At 35.8% G+C, this 20,242-nt stretch overlaps 2 protein-coding genes across 3 annotated transcripts in view; one reads left to right on the top strand and one right to left on the bottom strand.

Moving 5' to 3' along the window:
* Positions 1-4,387, top strand: part of UBR1 (ubiquitin protein ligase E3 component n-recognin 1) — a 59,337-nt gene extending 54,950 nt beyond the window's left edge. The window contains exons 46-47 of the mRNA XM_085224856.1: positions 1,238-1,339; positions 1,796-4,387. Coding sequence (XP_085080982.1) covers positions 1,238-1,339; positions 1,796-1,937 — 244 coding nt within the window. The 3' untranslated portion in view covers positions 1,938-4,387. The remainder of the gene's footprint in view (positions 1-1,237; positions 1,340-1,795) is intronic.
* Positions 4,388-9,039: 4,652 nt separating this feature from the next.
* On the bottom strand, positions 9,040-19,829 carry LOC100546647 (photoreceptor outer segment membrane glycoprotein 2). Of its 2 annotated transcripts, XM_031553549.2 has the most exons (3): positions 15,056-15,677; positions 11,471-11,717; positions 9,040-10,089 (listed from the first exon to the last, which is right to left on the bottom strand). In XM_031553549.2, the coding sequence occupies exons 1-3, from the start codon at positions 15,634-15,636 to the stop codon at positions 9,823-9,825; spliced, it is 1,095 nt and encodes a 364-aa protein (XP_031409409.1). In that variant the 5' UTR covers positions 15,637-15,677; the 3' UTR covers positions 9,040-9,822. The 2 variants fall into 2 exon arrangements, 1 of the variants encoding a protein (XP_031409409.1); XR_014883522.1 differs by lacking the exons at positions 9,040-10,089; positions 15,056-15,677 and adding an exon at positions 19,682-19,829 and having other exon boundaries at positions 11,590-11,717.
* Positions 19,830-20,242: the final 413 nt, after the last annotated feature.

Here is a 20,242-nt window from a genome sequence, read left to right as displayed (position 1 = left end):
TATTGTCCTGCATAGTGTACTCAGATATAGGTACTATCAACTAACTTTTTTCTCCTTCTGTTACTTAAACACATAGACCTGTGCATACATACAGCTATAAATAGAGGGGGATATGTTCTTAAGACTGGCTGGTTAATCAGCTGAATAGTGTATGTTACGTTTCTGGGTAAGCAACTCATTATTGCTGTGCTGCTTAGGATTGCCACAAAGGTAATTGTAACAAGAAGAACAACTTTGAGTAATGAAGTAGCTAAGCACACAAGCCCAAAGAGGATGTGCTTAGGTGCATACCTACCATGGAGTCATGGCTGTAATCTCTAAGTTCTGCATAGCACTTTGAATTGCTAGCAGAGGCAAATCGTATTACTGGTATATTTTGTTTGGATTGGAATTGTTTTATATCATAGAGGATGGATGGATGAGTTGTGGATCAGAACAACATGGTTTTCAAAATGAACACGTGCCTTAGGGGATAACATTTGGTTACCTGAACAAATTCTAATACGGAAAGGAACCTAGCTGCAATAACTTCAGGAGTTTTATACAGGATAGTTCACTGTTTTCCTTACCTAGAGCAGGACTTCTACTGTCTGAAGGCTGCTTCTGGTAGTTACGCTAATTCTCATCTCAGTACCCTACAGTGTAGAACAGAGTATAGATATCTAGGTAGTGCCTCAATTCAATAATGGTCTATGGAAATAAGATCCCATTATGGCTAACCTAATGTTACATCATATTGCAAAATAAGTTTCATATTTCCTTCCATTTCTGATCTCTTAAATGCTATCAAGGATTATTCTTAAAACAATCTTTAAAGTTGACTTATGGTGGCACATAAGTCTCCTTGCTGCTGATACTGAGACACTAGTTTAGATCTGGTGTATCTCTTCTTAAGCTAAATGCAATCTGTGCTGTTGAATCTATCATAATTCATGCTATGTAACTATTAGTTAAATCTGTTTAAAAAAGCCCTCCTAGGGATTGTATACAAAAAGATGTTTGCTGCAAAGCGATTGTGGTACTGACTCCATGCTTATGTCTATAAATTGGAAAGTTAATATGCAGCACGTATTCGACCAGAAGCTGATGCAAAGTAACCTGTATAAATCCTGGTTAATTGAATCTGCTATTGATGTAGATCATACTTAAGCTATCAAAAGGTGTAGGTTATGAAAAATAATTTTGTGGTGATAATATTGAAGATAGATACGTTTAAATACCACTATTTTTCCTTAAGAATCAGGGAATGCAAAGTTGTCCTCATAGAAGGTAAAACAAGGGGCTGCTTATATCCTGCTCCATACTTGGATGAATATGGAGAAACAGATCCAGGTCTGAAGTAAGTAAATGTTTGACTTGTTTGCTTTCTACATTTCTGTTTTGGTGCTTTTGTTTCTTAAGCACATTAGACATTGACCTTCCTGCTAGTGCGTACAGCACTGTAATATGCATCTTTGCTTGGTGAACTTGTTTAACTGATGGCAGTTTCCAGTCGTGAATAAGTCATTAGTAGTGGGAAAATCCACTTTTTTGGTTCTGTTAAACTTTCTTAATTTTCTGATGAAAAGCATACAGCTACTGCCATTACTGAAGTCATCTTGGAAACAACATTCATTGATTGCTATGTTTGGAATTCTTTCATTTCCCGTATACTTGTTGGAGTTGCTCTTCATACAACTGCTCAGTATTTATTGGCTATTGTTAAGACTTTTAATGCTAGACTATTCATGAAATAACTTCTCAGTTGATATTTTGATATGCTTATTTGAGTATTCTGCTTTTTCCTTCTATGAAGAAGAGGCAATCCTCTGCACTTATGTCGGGAGCGTTACCGGAAGCTGCATCTGCTATGGCAGCAACACTGCATCATAGAGGAGATTGCCAGGAGTCAAGAAACCAATCAGATCTTCTTTGGATTCAATTGGCAACTGCTCTGAATCTCTTTATTTTAGTGAAATCTTTTACATTTGGCAGTGCTTTGGAAATGGAAAGAGGAGTGGCAGTAAATGCTCTAAAGTGGGTTCTGTAGTTCAGATGCAATTAATGGATTCTCTAGGTTGGATGTAGTGCTGATACATTCAAACAGAATTTTGTGTCAACTGTCTTTGTTTTATTTCTCAAAAGGAAAACTACCTTGTATAATTATTACTGAACCTTCAGGTTCAGAAATATTTCCACTTTTTTTTTTTGCTATCGTCTCACATGTTTGACGAGGACAGCTTTCCAAATCCTGTGCTTCAGGGCACATATGCTTGTCTCTTCCTTGCCTTGAGAATATACTTAACTGGTGTTGCTAATTAAAAAATAACTTTATTTTCTTTCTTTTCCCAGGTTTAGTGTGACTTTTAAATAAGTTAAGATCTGTGGGTTGGTAATGGTACCAAGCCTGTAGTAATCTGTAGTTACAGGAACAGCAAACATTAAGTTGTATGAAAAAAGCCTGCATTCTGCTATATCCTGGAATTTAATGAAGAGTTTTTATCAATAAACTCTTTAAAGGAGAAATATGCATAGAAAGTGGAATTACCATCTTGTTTGTTCCATTAAAAAAATAGTCTGTGCTTTTTGCACTGCCAGAACCGCACTTTATCTAATGAATTTGTCCTCTGTTAATGCTGTATATCCTGAGAAGTCTAGGGCTACAGCGTTTGGTTAGGTTTTGGTTAGATTTACTTCTTTCAGTTTTTTACATGAATTTTTTCTTGAAAGCCAAACAGGAAAATAACTACTATAGTATATCTCTGCAAGTTACATAGGAGCCTGAGACTTCAATAAAGTAGACTACCTTCAATGCTATCACTGGACTGAAATCAAGGCCCTAAATCAGTCAGCCTTGGAATTAGAAATAAATTTCTTTGCCCGTGTTTGGGAAACTTTCCACTCTTCATCCTGTCACAATTGTTTGGAGCCCTGCCTGCGTAAATGAAAATGTGTTTTGGGGGTCACATTCAGCACTAGGAGCAGAAAAGTGAAAGAAGATAAGTATGTATCTTGACCCTGCAGTAGTTAATGGTATCATTGTGATTGAGCTCTCTCTTAATGCTGTAGGATTGTGCTTCAGTTCTAAATGTCTTTTGTTTTCTGAATTACAACTATAACATACATGAGAGTATTTGTTACGTAATGGGTAAAAATGCTTTCCAAGGAAATCACATTGGTGTCAAAGCTGGAAGTTTTCAATATTCTTAATTTCCCTTCCCTTTGCTGTTTGGATTTTTTAATGTCATTTTAATAAGGCTCACAAGGGAAAGTTTTCAAAATAATATCTGAGAATGTGTTTTTCTATTGTTTCCTTTGTTTAATTTTTTTTTACTGGTTTTATGACAGGTAGTAGAATCTCAGATAATTATTTAGATATAAATAGAGCTGTTCTCCTAGTTTCTTAAAGCTTTTAGAGTACATGAGTACACTGAACAGCGCCATAATTCGTCTAAAAATGGAGTACAGGTAGACCTGAATATTATGATTTGCAATTCTTTTTTTTCTCTTCAAGAACTGTTGCAATAATCCTTCCCTGGTGATATAAACAGCTGGCTTTGGAATGTTTTCTAGGCATTTTTTTCTTGCAGTTATGACTATTGTCCTTATTGATTCCTGCGGATTTTAAACCTGAATATACAACCCTTCAAAAACAAGCATAATTCTATTAGTCTTATCTAAAATGTATTTGAAACATGTAAAGAATTTAGAAGAGGAGTTGTGATGAAAGCTTGCATTCACTGGAGATATCTAAGGACATTAAAACACTTTTTACCAAGAAAAACATGAGTTCAGACTAGGAAATTGTGGCTTATTGATACCAAAACTGTGTTCTTTTGTTTTTTGTTTTTTGTTTTTTTTGCTCAGTTTTACCTTTTCATTTATCAGAAACTTTCAGTTACCTTGCACTGCAGTGATAAACTCTGTTATCGACGATGAGGTGAAATCACTGTTATGTTTTCTGTCTGAGCTGTAATATATTCATAAGGACGGCAGCTGTTTGAACAGGTGAGCTCTTGTTTGAAGCTCTAGAAATATGTTTGTAGCTGGAAAAATGAGAGAGAAAGAAAAGGGGCAAAGTTGCATCTCCATGTATGTTTGCACATACTAATTAGCAAATGGGCTCCCATATCATTCACTGACTGGTGTGGTCATCTTTCATTTCATAAATTACTATGCAGTTTTGTTCACTGTGAGTATGATCTGTATTTAGTGATCACAAGATGCTTATGCCACCGATTTTTCATTCCATCCAGGCTGACAGAAGAAATTTGATAATGCACATATTGGTTTCTTTAATTGCAAAAATGTAAATTTGAAACTTGTATAATGTTCTTGTGCTTTTGAAATAAAATATCTTGTATATGTATATTTAAAAAAAGGAAATAAAGTAACTTCTCATAGATTATTCCACTTTTATTTGGAGGCACTTTCGCACTTCACAGCTGATTTCTGCAAGAGTGTTACAGAAGATCTGTCAGTATGGAAAAAAGGGAAGAATTATTAAACAATAGTAAACTGTGATCCGCATCATCATTGTACCAGTGAGTACTGGTGGCACAATTTTTCTTATTTAAATATTCCACTTAAAACTTATTCTAATATTTCAAAGATGCAGACTCCTGCAGTGTTTATCTCAATTTTTAAAAAGTTGTAAGCATATAAGGTAATACTCAAAGGTCTCTAACTGATTGGTTGGTACAATGTAGAAAATAATACGGAGGATGATTATGGCCATGATATGTTTTCTTCAAAGATGAAAATTGTTTCATTTCTGTGACACAATCTTGTATTTTTTTTTAATCTATCTTTTGCAGATGGAGGCTAAATTTATTTGTTGATGCAGAAAACAAATGAATACTGACTGCTCTGCAAGTCTCTAAAATCCAATTAGTCCTAGTCCTAGCTCCGGTTCTGGAAGCTTACATTGTGTGGTTGAAAGTGTAGATTAAAGAGGAGCTGTTTAAGAAATGTGCTTGAGAGAGAGGCCTGAAATTGTATGTATTGCTTCTTGCAGTGATGATTAAGGTGTGAGACCAGGTATTAAGTTAAGCATGAAACACAAAGTTGAGCCTGAGCTTTCTTATTTTTGTATTGCTTGTTTATGAGGTCACTGTCAAGAAACAAGACTGTAGTTTAAGCATTTTAATTATAGGCTGTGACAATTAAGAATCAGACTGACCTAGGAAATTTCTAGGCTTCATGCTTGAATGAATGGGCCTGCACGCCATGTGTAGTGGGGACTGGCACTGTGGGTTTAATGGCCATTTTAAGCCCTTATTTATCTCTGGGGAACTGTGACAGGGATTTTTCTGCAAACTACAGAATATCTCCTCACAGTACCTGGATTGTATTACCAGCTTTAGGTAAAGTAGTTAAGTACAATCTAGGACTTGGAGACCAAGGCCATTCTGATGCACCTTAGAGTTTCTGCTTGAAGGTTTTGCAAAACATAACCGTGGCAGCTTGAGAAATAATCTACCTAAGATGATAAAAATGTTCCAGGTTTCTTTTGTCTGCTTTTATATTCTGTGAATTATGCTGTAATTAAAAATGGCAAAACCAATGTGTTTTAGGATTGTGATACTGTAAAATGATCTAAGAATATTTATTTTCCCAGCTCAGACATACACAGAATTGAGCAATTTGGTTTACTCAGGTGGATACTGCACAACGGTGTGACTTCAGGCAGCCTCCCTTTGTTACACACCTTGGCATAAAGCAGCAGACTGGAAGAGCATCGATTGATGTGATACAGTCCTCATAAGAGATAGGGGTACTACCTACGTGATGTGGGCTTCATACCATTTTGATTTTTCTAAACTATGGAGTAGGTGTATCATGTGTGGAGGCTAAACTGTTACCACAGTGGGAAACTGATAAAATGTGTACTGAATGATTTGTCAGGTTTCAATGTAATTTGTTGTGTTGGAGAGAACTGTGTGATCACACACCAGTTTAAATTAGCTTGTTTAGGGGGGGTTTCCAGCTTCTAAGGGAATACAAATGAAATTCTTAATGTGCAGTATTCATATATGATTCATTATATTCTTCTTCATGATCAGTGTAAAGCAAGTGTCTTCTGTGGTCAGAGTGCTTTAAAGGGAGAACATCATAACTGCAGTTCCTGCAGGAGCCATTGCAGTGCTTTCAGCAGGAACCGAGCATTAAAATGTTTCAGTTTTATGAAGAACTCCATAAAAAGATATTATAGTTTTATATAGATGTGAATTCCTTGCTCTGGAAGTTACTGGGGTTTCTTACACAAATGTACTGTTATTAATTCTGACTGGATTAGGCATTAATAACAAATAGGATAAGAAGTGTCCCACAAATCGTATTTATTTCTGTATCTGAGCAGATGCTACGGATTATAGGCTTGGCTTGCTAATGCCATCTTTGTCTTTATAAGTTAGAGAGAATTAAAGTCTGCACTGCTACCTGAGTTAGTTTTTTTTTGATACAGTGGCAGTAATTAATTTAGTTAATTACACAAGTTAATTTCACAAGTTTTCACACAGATATTTCTGCATCTTTTCAGCAGTTGTCTGAAAGATTGACAAACCAAATATTAACTTTTTTTATGGTAAAATGTGTCCTCTTCGTGTGCAAATGATCTGTGTGAACTATAGGAAAAATGTAGCTAGATATTCATACCACTGCTCTTTGTACTGATGTGGTATAGCACTACTTACTGCTTTAAATTTGTGTCATTTTACAGAGACACTCGGTCTGGGTGGTCATTTTAGTTCGCTCTTCTGCTGAACCTATTTTTCAGAGCAAGTTCATGACCAACAGGGACCTCTGCTAGAGGACCAGACAAAGCTGTTGTAATTCTATAAGCTAAACAAATGGTCTAGAGAGATTGCATGTGGCACATGATGCCAGGTTTCATCTACTTCTAAAGTTAAATGTGTTTTGCCATTACGAAATTTTTTGTATAATACTGAGCAAAAATACCCTTAAAAAATATAAATGAGTTTGTGCTCTTATTCCATGTCTTATAACCGTTTTCATCAAGCTGAACCATCCCTTGCTTTTATTTTTAAAGTACTTTATTTTTTAAATTATTTCTATCAAGTCCTCTTGATTCATTTTTCCTAACGAAACAAAAATTGTTTGTCACTGTTTTTCTTCCCTAATTGTGATCATTTAATTAGGCAACCTAGAACTGTTTTTCCAAATATAGATGGATTAAAATTTTACTGAAAAAACGACTGTTTATTTACTTAAGCATGTGATGCTCTGCATGCTGGTCTGAAAAAAATATATAGATAATTGCATTTTTATCATATTATGTTGAAAAGCGCTTAATTTGCAGCATATGACTGCCTTTCTCCTTAATATGTCAAAGTGCCAAATTTTTCAATGTTCTTTTTTTTCCAGTATTATATCATCTAATCTTAATGTTTCTAGTTAGGCTCAGGAAACTGTTGCGCTGACTGTTCTGCAGACAACGAGCTGCTTCCTTTGGGATTGTATTTCCCAGGTTCACTGAAGTTTGTTTTGTCTCATAATCTAAAGGTGGGTGTACTTTTCTTGGTTCATTGAGACATAAAAGCCGGGCATTTTTCAGTCTAATAATAAAGCTCTTTGGAATTTTGTCATTACCACACTGAAAGATAGAAAAGAAAGGGAGTCAGGATTGTGTCCAAGGGCATTAGGTAGAATTAGAAACAGCATAACAAGCTGTAATACAGAAATTATATTTTTAGCTTTCAGAAATGTTTGAAGGAATGACGCACCAGTTTGTGCCTTGATATTTTTATGGGTAGCTTTGTGAAAATGTTACCCAAACGCTCAAACTGTCAAAAAAGCAAGCAATGACAGGAAATCTTAGGAAAAAGATAGAAAGCCAGTTTAATTCATAACATCCTCAGTGTTACCTTAAGGTGTTCTTCATTTAAAAATCATGAATAGAGAAGAGTTACAAAAACTATCAAAGAGGAGCAGTAATTTCCATAAGCAAAAAGATTAAAGAGCAGCTTCTTCAACTTGGGAAGATGGGAGAGATTTTTAACAGAGAACAGTAAAATCAGGGACAGCATGAAGAGAATAAGAAGGGATGACTATCAGCTGCATCTTACAGCAAAGATAAAGGGATACGTATTGAGGTTAGGGAGTCAAAAAGCAAAACACTTTTTCAAGAAATGCAAAACTGAATTGTGAGAAATTAAAATTTGAAACTCATTAATGTAAGCATTTTGGATATGAAAACCATGAATGGGTTAAAAAAAAAAAGCTATAAAAATTCATAGAAAAAAAGTCCATGGGGAGTTATTAAAACATTGTTTCATATACAATCATACCAAGTTAACAATATGCTGTTTCCTGGAAGTCCGGAGGCTTTGTCAGGAAAAAAGTATTTCCTAGTGGTCTTGCTTCTCGTGTGCCTTTTGTAAAACCTCAGCTATGGTTACTAATACAGACAGACCACACATCTGTCCATTTTTATTTTAACATAGACCTAAAATTTTATGTCGTGATGCAATTGCATTTGCAATTACAATCATGCGTATAACCTGCTTGACTTACAATATAGATTTTTCCATCACACAGAGTATAATTCTTGCTTGTGTTGTGTCATAGAAAACAACACTGGACAGGTAAAGTAATTTTTACTCTTAATTTTGTACAATTTCAAGAGCAGAGTAGTTCTGCTTTGAGTATCACGCTTTTTGTTGATTATATACAGAGTGTACAAACTGACCAAAGTTATGTTCAAATAATGTTATTCACAAGTTAACAAGTAATATATTTTGTTTTTTTAATCCTCTATTTTGTATCTGTTTGTTTTACAACCTAAAACCTTATTATTACTGATGAATTAAGCATAGGCATTCTGTTGCTGCAAGTACAGAAAGGCTTTTGTGCTGTACGTTGACATACAAACTTTGTAAGCACTGTACTAGGGAGGTGATGGGAGAGATGATAATCTGTCTTGTCTTTGTTGGTTGCAAATAATCTCTTGTTTTCCAGTCTGTGGATCTGTATAACTACTCTTGAAATTATGAGCATTTTTAACATCTGGGACCATCAGTATTTGTTTTATGGGAAGTATTTGCTTATTTTTACTCTTGTGCTACTACGTGCCACTTGGAATTTTATTATCTTGTATGAGCTATCAATTAGTGGTTTTGAGCAGAGAACTCCCTTTAATAATAGCACTCTTTAACTTTCAGGCCAGCTGGCTTTCTTGAAGTTTGTCTTCAGATTGTAAAAAAAAAAAACAAAACAAACAAACAACCCAGGTCAAATACACTATAAAACCAACTTCTGTTGCCTTTAACTTGATTTCAATTTTACTTAGCTAATAAGCTCTTTTAGAGGAGTGATAATATACTTCAATTTGGCTTAAAATGTACCTGTCCTAACTTAAACTTCAATGTAATTTTCATTTATGTGTTTGTGATCATTCTCTTTTTTAATAACCTTTTTATCCAGATAAGTTATTTCTGTTGAAATTTCTCTGCAGTTGGGTTTTCTGAAGATGTGACAAAACTAGACCAATCCTATCTAGAACATACTGATATCCAAGCTGTTAGCCCTGTTATGTATACTCATTATTCTGATCTATTCAGACCAGGACAGGGATGTGTAAGCAGGGGAGACAAAGTGGGAAAAATTCAAAAGACTGTTTTGTACACATACAGAAACCGAGAATTTCATTAGAATGGGTAAAGAAAATACATCCTGCCAAAGAAGCTTCAACATCCTGTTGCTGTAACCAGTCTATTTTTTGTTCAATTATCATATTGCTTTTTTCTCATTAGTGAAAATCTGGTATCTAAGACTGTAGTATGTCAAAACTGCACCTGAGCCATCGTTTTGCTGAAGACATGTCTAGGTAGCTGCAGGGATAGATTTTGCTGTAGCGTTGCTTTTGCCACAGTTTGTGTTTTGAACATTAATGTTGGGGTCATTCATGCTTGAGACAGTGGAGATCTGGTTGGCTTTGCCAAGGTTCTTGATAATATTGATGTTGTATTTGGCAGTTTCCATAAAACTGTTTTCTAGTAACCAACCATCTGATTCACTCTGCAGATCTCCTTGCAGCAGAACGTTCTTCATTGCTGTTTGTAGGTACCGGACACCAATAAGTACAGAGAGCTGTAAGGAAAGGTTAGTGCTTAAACAGAGCTTAAATTACAGTCTGGATCCTACCACTAAGTCAGCTTTTAACTTGATTATGTACAAACCTAATATTCAGTAAAATAAATAGTTTTTTACCCCAGTGATGTATCTAAACATTCAATTAATTACATGTTTTTGAATAAAAAATAGAAAGGAGAAATTTTTTTGCTATTTTTTTCTCCCATTCTTCAGATAGGATTCCCACTTAATGTGATTAGTGCACGAATACCTGGAATTACCTGGGAATGTTGTAGTCTCAGGCTGCGTCTAATCAGTGCAAAATAGATGATCAATTAATGGAGACATCAGTGACTGGAAAAAAAATCCTAGTCTGTTAATCTTTGTGGAAGTCTTTCCTCACTGACATTCATTAAATTGGTGTTTCATCAAACGTGTTTTGGTTCATTATGTAAGCCATATGCGTCCTAAATGCCAGTGCACTAAAAATGAAGGATGGTCTGCAGAGGCTCAAGTGTGAGTTTAGGAAAAAAGCACTGTTTTCATAGTCTCGTTGGAATCGGGATCAGCGTGCCTAGCTTGTTTGTCACATTGAGGTGAGCAACTTTTCCATGAGTTGCCAAAGGTCTGCTTTTTCTGGCATCACCACCCTATCTAGCACTGTGTGGACTGTTGCATTGAATTATTTTAATAGTGTTCATATTTATGTGATAGAATAATAATCAGAAAAATCAAAGTACTGTTAAAGAGTGAAGAAACCTATGCATAGAGATGCCAAATTTCTTTATAGGCACTAATAGAAAGACTGCATCTTTGCAGATGTATATACTTGCTACTGAAGTGCTTATTTTGACTGCATAATAAGTAGTCTAGTCTATACCTAAAATGTAATCCATGTTTTTGTGGTAAAGCTATGCTATCTAGAAGGGAAGTTATGAGCTATTAATATTTACGCTCAATTTTGGCTGTAGAAGGCATTCATACATTCACCATAGGTCTGCCTCACATTTTTAATACTCAAGATTTCTTAAGAAAAACTGCCTTTTAACAGCCTTGTGCCTTTGACCTATTAATTGTGTTAGTGTATGTGTTTTCCTGCATACTGTCCTGTAAATGTTCCAGGGAAGTGAATATGTCATAATCTGTTGAAAAAGCTCTATAAATATCCAGAATTATGTACATCACTTCTAGTAGTTCTCATCTTCAATGAGATTTGCTTCTGTACTGGGTGCTTTGTGGAAACTACGTATTAGAGGAAAGTCCTGCAACATTGCTGAAGTCCTTATGGACTTGTTTTAGATGTTGAGGTGCTTCTTACACTCCTCATATGTTACAGCATATTTATTCTCCGTGCTATATCTCTGATATAGCAGACGCAGAGCGTTTTTATGAGGCTTACCTCAAACAACCAGATAAGCAATGCTGCAATACCAATAGATCTCATTATAGCTGTGTAGTAGTCCAGCAAGGCCTCTCTGCACCCCTTCATCCAGATATTGAGCTCTTCTGTCAGGAAATCATAATTGTAGTGGGCACTGTTGTTTGTCAGCTGGTACTGGATGCAGGGCCGTGGGGAACTTGGGTTGCAACAGCTGAAGGGTACTCCATCCACTAAGAACTTCCCATCAACATTACTCTTGAAACGGCTGCAAAAGGACGGAAAGTTTGTATCACAAATGTGGTGTCAGCAGCAGGATGCATCCATATTTTTTCCAAAAGGATGTAATTTGTCTGCTGCAAGGTAGGCCTCTACAGTGTAACAAAAGGGAAATACATTCTCATTTCCAATTGGAAATGTTGCCCACTACAAGAAAGCCAAATTTTTCATTTGCAATACTGTTCAGTGTGGTGTCTGCACAGTTTCCAATATGGTTCTTGGTATTATGCATGTAAGATGTACATGGATATGATACCTTTCTAGATTTGCTTGCACTGAGAATATTAAAGATCATTTTAGTGTTTATCCTCATTTGTTTATAAAATTTATTTTTCCATTTCCGCTACAGATTTTCTAAATTAAAGAGAAGGAAGGCATCACAAGAAGCTGACCAGGTGGACGTAAGCAGCAGAACTCTATGGTCCAGCATTTAGGAACTAAGTGTGTCTTTCAAAAGAAACATAAGCTGAAAGGAACCTCAGCATTTGTGACTGTGCTGGCATGGCAGAATAATTGCCTTCATTTTATTCTTTTGTGCCTCCTTTCTCTCTCATTTTGTTTTTATTTTCTCTGAGAAAAAATATTTTTAACAGATATTTCCAATTACATAAGAAAGATCATTTGCTGTTTCCCACCGAGGAGCAAGTTAGCCATAATGCCTCTTCTTTTTAACATCTAGCTCTTCGCTTTGTGGTCAACCTGCTCCAGGTAACAGAAACAGGAAAACTAATGTGGAAGAACACAAATAATTAACTGAAAACAGAATTAAGTGTACAAACAGTGTAACTGACATAGGCAAAATGATGTAGAAAAATGAGGGGAGCCACAGAGGTACAGAAAAGAGGGCCAAAATGTGGGAAAAAAGAAACTGTACAGAGGATGGAGAGGAAGGCAAGTTGATTGTGAAATGGGGGCTTTTACCTGAACAAACCTAATGCTCTGTATGTTTCAGTGATGTAAACCAAAACAATGGGACAGCATCTGAAATGGTTGAAATACAATCACTTAAGCTAGCTCTTAAGCTTCGCTTTTGATCTGAAGCATTTTTTTTATTTTTTTTTCCTACCATGTATGTGATAAATTTATTTCTGCTGCAAACAATAACAGTTCTAGACTTTGGTTATGTTCCCCTTGCTGTTGTATTTCCTTGTAGCAAACTGAAGGGAGTTCAATCTGGATATTGCTAAAAGGGGAGAGCTCAGTAACAAAAACTGAGGAAGTAAGATGTTAACTGTGTTGTAGTTCAAAATTGTAATGAAGCAAAAGTTGCTTATGAGACTACAAAAAGATTATTTTTGCCTAACCAAAGCAGTGATAGGATTGTACTGCTGTAACCTGCTTCATCCTTGTACTGCTCCCATAGATTGACTCTGGTTTTTGTGATGTTGTGGCATTGGTAATGGAGTGATGGAGGGAAGAGAAGAGGATTATGAAGGAAGGTGAAAAGTTCAGTTCCGTAGAGATTCTTATTAAGCCAAGTATGTCAGTTCTCAACTGCTTTGCCTCTTAATCTACCAAGTACTAACTGACATACACTACAAGATAAAACGAAGATTTGATTCCTTCTCCACCTTTGCTAAATGTTACAAGTTGGACTTTGGTCCTAGTGATTTCATACCAAATGTTTCACTACAAGGTTTTGAAAATCATAGTATAATTTGCTTATACAGTACCAACTTTGATTCTAGCAACTGAGATGAGGTTATCTAGTTTATATGCAGTAGAAGTTATGTGCTGTATTTATCTTCTCCATGCATTGTCTTCTTTCTACATGGGGGTAGAAAAATTTATTGTATTTCCAGAATGTTGGCAGAGCACAGATGACTTTGTAGGTGAAAACTGAGTTCATTTAAGCCAGGACAAAACATTATTCTTAGTACATGGCTCACAGAAATAAAAGGTAGTATGTTTTACTTTTATCCGTACAATAGGATACTACTGTAAGTTCCTGCAGGTTATATTTGTTGTCTTATGACTTTTCAGAGTAGAACAAGGATTTAAAACACCTGGTGAGTCCGTTTGCTTTGTGTCACTATTGCTCTCTAACATCTTCCTTTAGAACATCTCTTCTAAAGCTTGTGTTATTTCCTTAGCCAACTGCCTAATGCATGCTGATGTCCTCGTTTCAGAGGTCCTGTCCTTTGGTATATTTGCATCTCTGTTTATATACTTTGCTATAAGGCCATCTTCAAGTTACGAGTTCTGTTAAAATAAGATCACTGGCCTTCTTTCATCTGGCTTTGTTCCCCTGAGTTTTGAGTTCAACAAAGCAGAATATTCCTTAAATGCCATTTAAACTTTTTGTATTTATTTTTCCTAAGAATGTATAGCTACCTGGCTCTCATCAATGAAGACTTTGTTCAACTTTTGAAGATGTATATTGGATTATCTGCTACTTTTTTTCTTGTGTTTTTGACTGCTACCTTCTAAAATATCGTTGTCTGTAGAAATTATCACTCTTTGCTTTGAGAATATAATTTCACAATTGCTGTATTCTGTGAGACACCAACATAAGAACAAATATCAAGGGTTTTTCTCCTTTTTTTACTGCAAGGTACATAGTGTTGACAGTTTCTCACATGTGAACATGTAAATTTGAACCTGAATTCTAGTCTAATATGTGAAGGGAAAAGATTTTTCAATGTTTAGGATTGAATGCATGATGTATTGGTAGGAAATCCTTTTTTTTTTCTCTTACTTTTAACAATTCCTTATGACTGAAATTTTGAGGTAGATAATTTGCTACATTAAAAAAGGAAAGTGTATCACTGCACTGCATAGTGTCCCTAGAAAGTTATCAAAAGATGACTTTTCATTATGCATGTGGTTAGCATATTTAAGGAATAACATTGTCAGTCTACAGTTTTGTGATGATCCAGCAGAAATTATCTACTTGGCTCTGTGAAGTGTATGCTAGAAACTCAAAATGATTAAATATAAGCAGGAGGATCTTTTTGGCCTGATCACTTCCATATTTGTGTTTTTAGGGGAAACAAGTAGTCTTGAAAAAGTGTTATTACTGCTATAACTTACTAGAAATTTACGTTAAACTACCAGACTGTTTGTAAATATGCGTATGATTACATTATATCTTGAGGTAGACTTGTTAGCAATTATTCAGATGAATCTTTGAGAGAAACCTAGCCACAGGTTGTCATGTAAGGAAGAAATACTGCTAGGATTTGGGGCAGAAAAAAATCAGTCTTACTGTGTTCTCTTTAATGTCAATATGTCTCAAGACCTTTTGACACTACCGTTTCTGATCAATTCTAGTTCTTGAAGGAGTTTTTTTCCTAGATTTTTCCATTAGAACTAGTAAATACTTACTCCATAACTTCCTTAGAAGCCATGTTCAGGTAACGAGCAGATACCCACTGAACTTCAAACCAGTCTCTAAAGCCATTGTTTCCACAGCACTGAAATCCAATTTGTAACATATCCACTGTTTTTTTTAAGAAACATCTTCCAGGTATGTCTGTGTCCTTATAGAACTTAATAGCATTCCTCAGTCCCAGATAGAGAGATTCTTCCAGCTCATTCCTCATGGTATAGCACATGAGAGCACCCAGCAGGATGCAGAAAGTAAAACAGAAGGTACATATGATGTATGGGAGCATAATTAGCTTCCATCGGGAGAACTTGTTGGCATCTGAGCAGTCGTAGCAGATTTTGCCCCCCAGAAAGTTGACGACACATGCTATGACTCCTACAGAGATCAGCATGTTGGGAACAGAGTTAATGTCCCCTTTTGCCATCACTTCGTTGCGCTTCTTGATCTCTATTTTCAGAAAGAGGCCAAGACTGAAGAGAATGATCCCACTCACTACAGAAACCCAGTTGAGGATCCATAGGATCTGAGCCAGTTTGTCCCTCTTAGTTTTGGTGAATTTTACTTTGAGGACAGCCATAGTCAGATCAGCATTAGGAAAAGAAGCGTAGGTCAAAGAAAGCCCGTAAGCTGCTTAGAAGCATGTATCCAAGGCATGCAGTAGAAATCTGAAGAAGAGAGAGAGAGATTAATGTCTGTTTGACTGGCTATTTATAGAGCCTACCAAGATTTTCCTGTACTGCCTCATGCACCTGAGACTTCCCAAGGGAGTGCCCCAGGTCTTGCTTCAGTTTCATACCATATGAATCTCTGTCTCTTACAAAAGTAGACTAGATCAGTTAAAAAGTGACCATTAGAAATAATGAATGGTGGATTCCTATGGATTTTCATCTCAAGAGCAATCTTCTGTGTGGATTTTCTGATATCTAGAAGTGAGCTCATTTGCTCACTGATCTTTCCTTTCAGAAGCCTAATGATGCTTTCTTGTTCTACCCGTTCCTGTCATTTTCTTGATGATTCTAAGAATTTATAATTCTTAGATTACTGTGTCATGGCCATACATAGGTTTAAAAGCTGTATAAACAGGCAGATACATATAGCATAACCATACAAGCCTTTTTCCATGAAAAATTCTTTTCGGGAAAAGAATTGCTGCTGAAGTCTCTTAATGGCTGCACTTTCTGCAGCAGCCTTGACTTTTTCACAGTCCATTGGAGTAATTTCCATTCTCTTGTCTAAAGATTTCAGAGTCCAGAGTTACCAAAGGGAGTTTATCAGCTTGTTTTTGATGCACCTGCTGTATTACATACTGATAAGTAAGAACAGTACTGTCCTTTCCTAACTTTCCCAGATAATCTGTGGTCACTTATTTTATGCCCATCACTGTGGTCTTTTGAGAGAAAAATATAAGTTCAATTTCTCACAACCACCCATACACACTTAGTTTCAAATTTAATATTTTCACAGCTAAAGAATGGCTTCTGTGTTTCAAGATCTGTCATCTTTTCCCCAGCAATTAGCCAATCTAAGAAACTATCTTTCCCATCACATTTTACCTTGCTTCTCTGTATCATTATGGTTTCTATAAGACTACTACTAACTTCTTTTTACCTCTGCAGTTACATCAAATTCACAGGTAGGAAGCAGTCCTAACAGACCTGTTAGAGCTGGAGATGATATGTTTTCAGTGTAGGTGATGTGAATGCAGAACTATGCTGCAGTACCTCAGGATTAAATGGTGATCTTTTGCCATTCTTTACAGCTTCTGATGCTTTGTGACTGCCTTTCCTTAACGCGTGCAAGAACTTCTTTCCTCCTCACAAAACCTGCTCTCAGCATGGTTATGTTCTAATTCAGTAATTTTCATTAGTGATTTTATATTATACAAGTATGTATTTATATGATTATATGTCATCCTTGTGGATTCTGCTACTACAATGGCATTTATAAACAGTAAAACATAATCATATAATTTGAGGAAAGAAGGAAGTATAAGCAGCTTTATTCATGCATATTTGCTTTTAAGCTTACTACTTAAGTTAAAACAGCATGAAAACCACCTGCAGACAAACCTTCCGAAAGTAGGGGCTATATACTGTGCATCAAAGGATCCACAGCTGCAATGAATCTTAACATTAGGCAAGTAGACTGCTCAAGAGTGCAGTTAAAAGAGGTAGTGATAGCTTGGTGTTTTCATGTGTGTGTTGGAATGAATCAGTTCTGTTTGTACAGGTGAGGAATAAGTTCTTCATTTTGTATCAGGATGTGATTTGAATATTAAAACATTTGAATGGCTATGAGATCTAAATTATTCATGCTGCATTTATTTTTGCTGCATTTAGAGAGGAAATTGATTTCCTTTAAAACTATTAACTTCTGTGCATCTCTTGCACAATACACAGAATACTGTGCAAAATGGAAATGAGGCCAATAAGGAAAAATACTGAAGAGGTTTAGGCTATTGTTGCTTCTTGATTTTTTAAAACAGGTGCCTAGTTTAATGATTGTTAAGGCTGATTATCAATTATTGTTGAGTGTTGATTGTGGTAATATTAATATAATTATTTTGATTATCATGGTGAAATACTACTTTTTTTTATAAATATCTCTGTACAAAGAAGGCCGGAGAATATTCATAAAGTAACAGTACCTTTTTCACACTATTCTTCCATGAAATACTTCAGCCCTCTTTCAAATGGATCATACTCTGCTGGAACAGAATTAAGCCACCATAGGAATTCAGCTGACAGCCTGTCTGCTAAGCCTGCAGACAGTAGACTTAACTGCTTCACCAGTTAAGCAGTTCATGACTTAAACTGAAATAGCTGTAAATGGCTTCTGCAAATAGTCTTTGCTTTGACTACTCAAGTCTCTAAGCATGCAATAGAGGGAATCTGTTGTTATGAAATTGCTGATACAGGCTTCACATTCTGCACCTGGGGTTTGTGAATACATCACTCTTCATTTCTGTGAAATGTATCTATTTGCAAAATGCTTCTAAATTGTTAGACACACATTCAGTTAACAGTGTCACACCAAAAGGTAGTAATTTGGTGAACATCTTTTGCTTTAACATTTGAAAAAAGTTTGTAAACAGTTCTGTTTTCACTTAATCTGCTATTTTTTATTTTGGAAGATGTAAATTTTAGGCTTCCTATTATAATATTCTAGCCATAAAGAAATCTGAAGCTGACTTTCATAAAGAGACACAGTCAGTTTTGTGTAGTTATTGTCCTACAGCTCCCTCTCCATCCTCAGATGTCCAAAGCTAAAAACCCGGAACTTCCATGTGCAAAAACAAGTAATTCCGTGCCTTCAATAATTCTCAAATGCTATTTCAAGCTTTCTTGATGAAATTTTAATTACAAAGCCAGAATGTATAGAGTATTCACATTCATTTAACAGAGGTACTTGCACCATAGTTCTTCAGCAGTAGAAAATCTGCCTAACACAAGCTATTTCACATAAGCCATACTGCAACAGGGAAACAGAGGAATCACTGGTCGGTGTAGTGCAGCGACCACTTATTGTCTGAACCTGGCTGTCACCGGTAGAGCTGGGATTGCACCAAGTATCTTCAGCACTGTGCTTCTCATACAACGAGTGCCTTGAGTCTGGGACAGAGGAACGACTTACCTCATTTGTTCCTGACAAATTAGTCTTTGGGAATACCAGGTTTAGAAGATCAAGTGTACCCAGCTTCTCAAGCTTTTTTTTTTTTTTTTGAGTACCAATATTTACTGCATCTATTTCAGGTAATATGAAGACTCTCTTTCCTTTATAACGAATTCTGTAAATATTATTTTATATAATAAAACATTATAAATATAATATTTTAAATATAATATAAAATATAAAAATTATAAATAATATTTTTATGTCCCTAACTATTCAGTGAAGTGTTGAATATATTTATTCAGCACTGCCACATATTAGTTGTTTTGAGTGCTATGAAGAAACGTTTTCCAGCTAGGAGAACAGAAGTGCAATTTTAAACTAGAAGTGTCATTGTCTTATTCTGCAATGCATATATACTCCAAGTTTTATCTGTGAGTGAGACTACTGCAAAGTCACATGTACTCCTAGCAGATCAGAGGAACTAAGCTGCCTATTGAAGTTTTTGGAAGCATGCCTCAGTATTTCATATGAGCCACTCCAGATTTATAGCGTGTACATACAGTTTTTCTTCCCATCTTGCATGAGAAAGAAGACTGGACTTTATTCTGTAAAGGGAGCAATATTTCTATCAACAGAAGAACACCAATACATGTGGAGATCTTTCCCATATCACCATTCCTATTCTTGAGCTTTTCTTGTCTAAATTTGAACATAGAGGTTCCTTCAGCACAGTGTAGCTGTTTACTTTCCAGGTGCCACTTACCTGTTCCTTTGATATCAAATTCCTCCAGCTACATACAACAACACACATCACAGCTTTTTATTTTATTAATTATAAAATATTTGCTTATAAAATGTACTTATTAGATGTAAATTGTCTCTAAAAATTTAGCTTGCAATTTTGTCATAAAGAAACTACATCTTATCTCACAAATTTTGCTAAAACGACCTTTTTTTGCAAGGCACACATTTAATATCTGTAACTTATTGCAAAAGAAACAACTAACCTGCTTCACAGGACTGAGTGAGGTCACAAAACTGGCACCTTGTTGAGTTCATGGGAGAAAATATCTGGATCTGGCATCCTGAGGAAGGGTGAAGTACTGATTTCCTGATGTCTATGTAGTTCTGTCTTTATGCTGACACACCAATGGAGATGGTGAAAGACTTCAACTCTCTTGCCCGTGCTAATCTCCCTTGCATCTCTAATCGTATTTCAAGGTTCTTATGCCACTGGGTTCAATCCTGCAAAACAGGCCGATTAACTGAGTGTGAACTGAGACCTTAGTGACCAGTTGAGTTTCTGATAATGTTTTTTATTCCTCATGGGTTTGGGCTAGTAAGAAGCAGAGATTTCATCAGTATCTGCTAATGTCTTCATTAGGAATTATCAACAAATTATCAATAAATATGAGTCTGGGAGAGAGAATAATGAAACTGTGTGGTTCTGTGAAAGAGAAAATCTTAGGCATTAATTATAATACACCTTATCCATTATTCTATATGTTGTTGCTTTGTATGGAATTTGTCACCTCTCTCTGTGTATTGGCTGACTGTGAAACAAATTC

This window comes from Meleagris gallopavo, chromosome 5 (assembly GCF_905368555.1).
Source record: "Meleagris gallopavo chromosome 5, MGAL_WU_HG_1.1, whole genome shotgun sequence".
NCBI classification, from domain to species: domain Eukaryota; kingdom Metazoa; phylum Chordata; class Aves; order Galliformes; family Phasianidae; genus Meleagris; species Meleagris gallopavo.
Note: the sequence above shows the minus strand (reverse complement) of the source record. Positions and strands in the feature narration are given on the sequence as shown.

Bases quoted from the DNA above. Each gene is read 5' to 3' on its own strand.
- LOC100546647 (XM_031553549.2), bottom strand. From the start codon at position 15,636: ATGGCTGTCCTCAAAGTAAAATTCACCAAAACTAAGAGGGACAAACTG. The intron at 11,718-15,055 runs GTAAGTATTTAC...GTCCTTTTGCAG, and splicing joins GCTTCTAAGGAAGTTATGGA to CCGTTTCAAGAGTAATGTTG. The intron at 10,090-11,470 runs GTAAGCCTCATA...CTTTCCTTACAG, and splicing joins TGCTTATCTGGTTGTTTGAG to CTCTCTGTACTTATTGGTGT.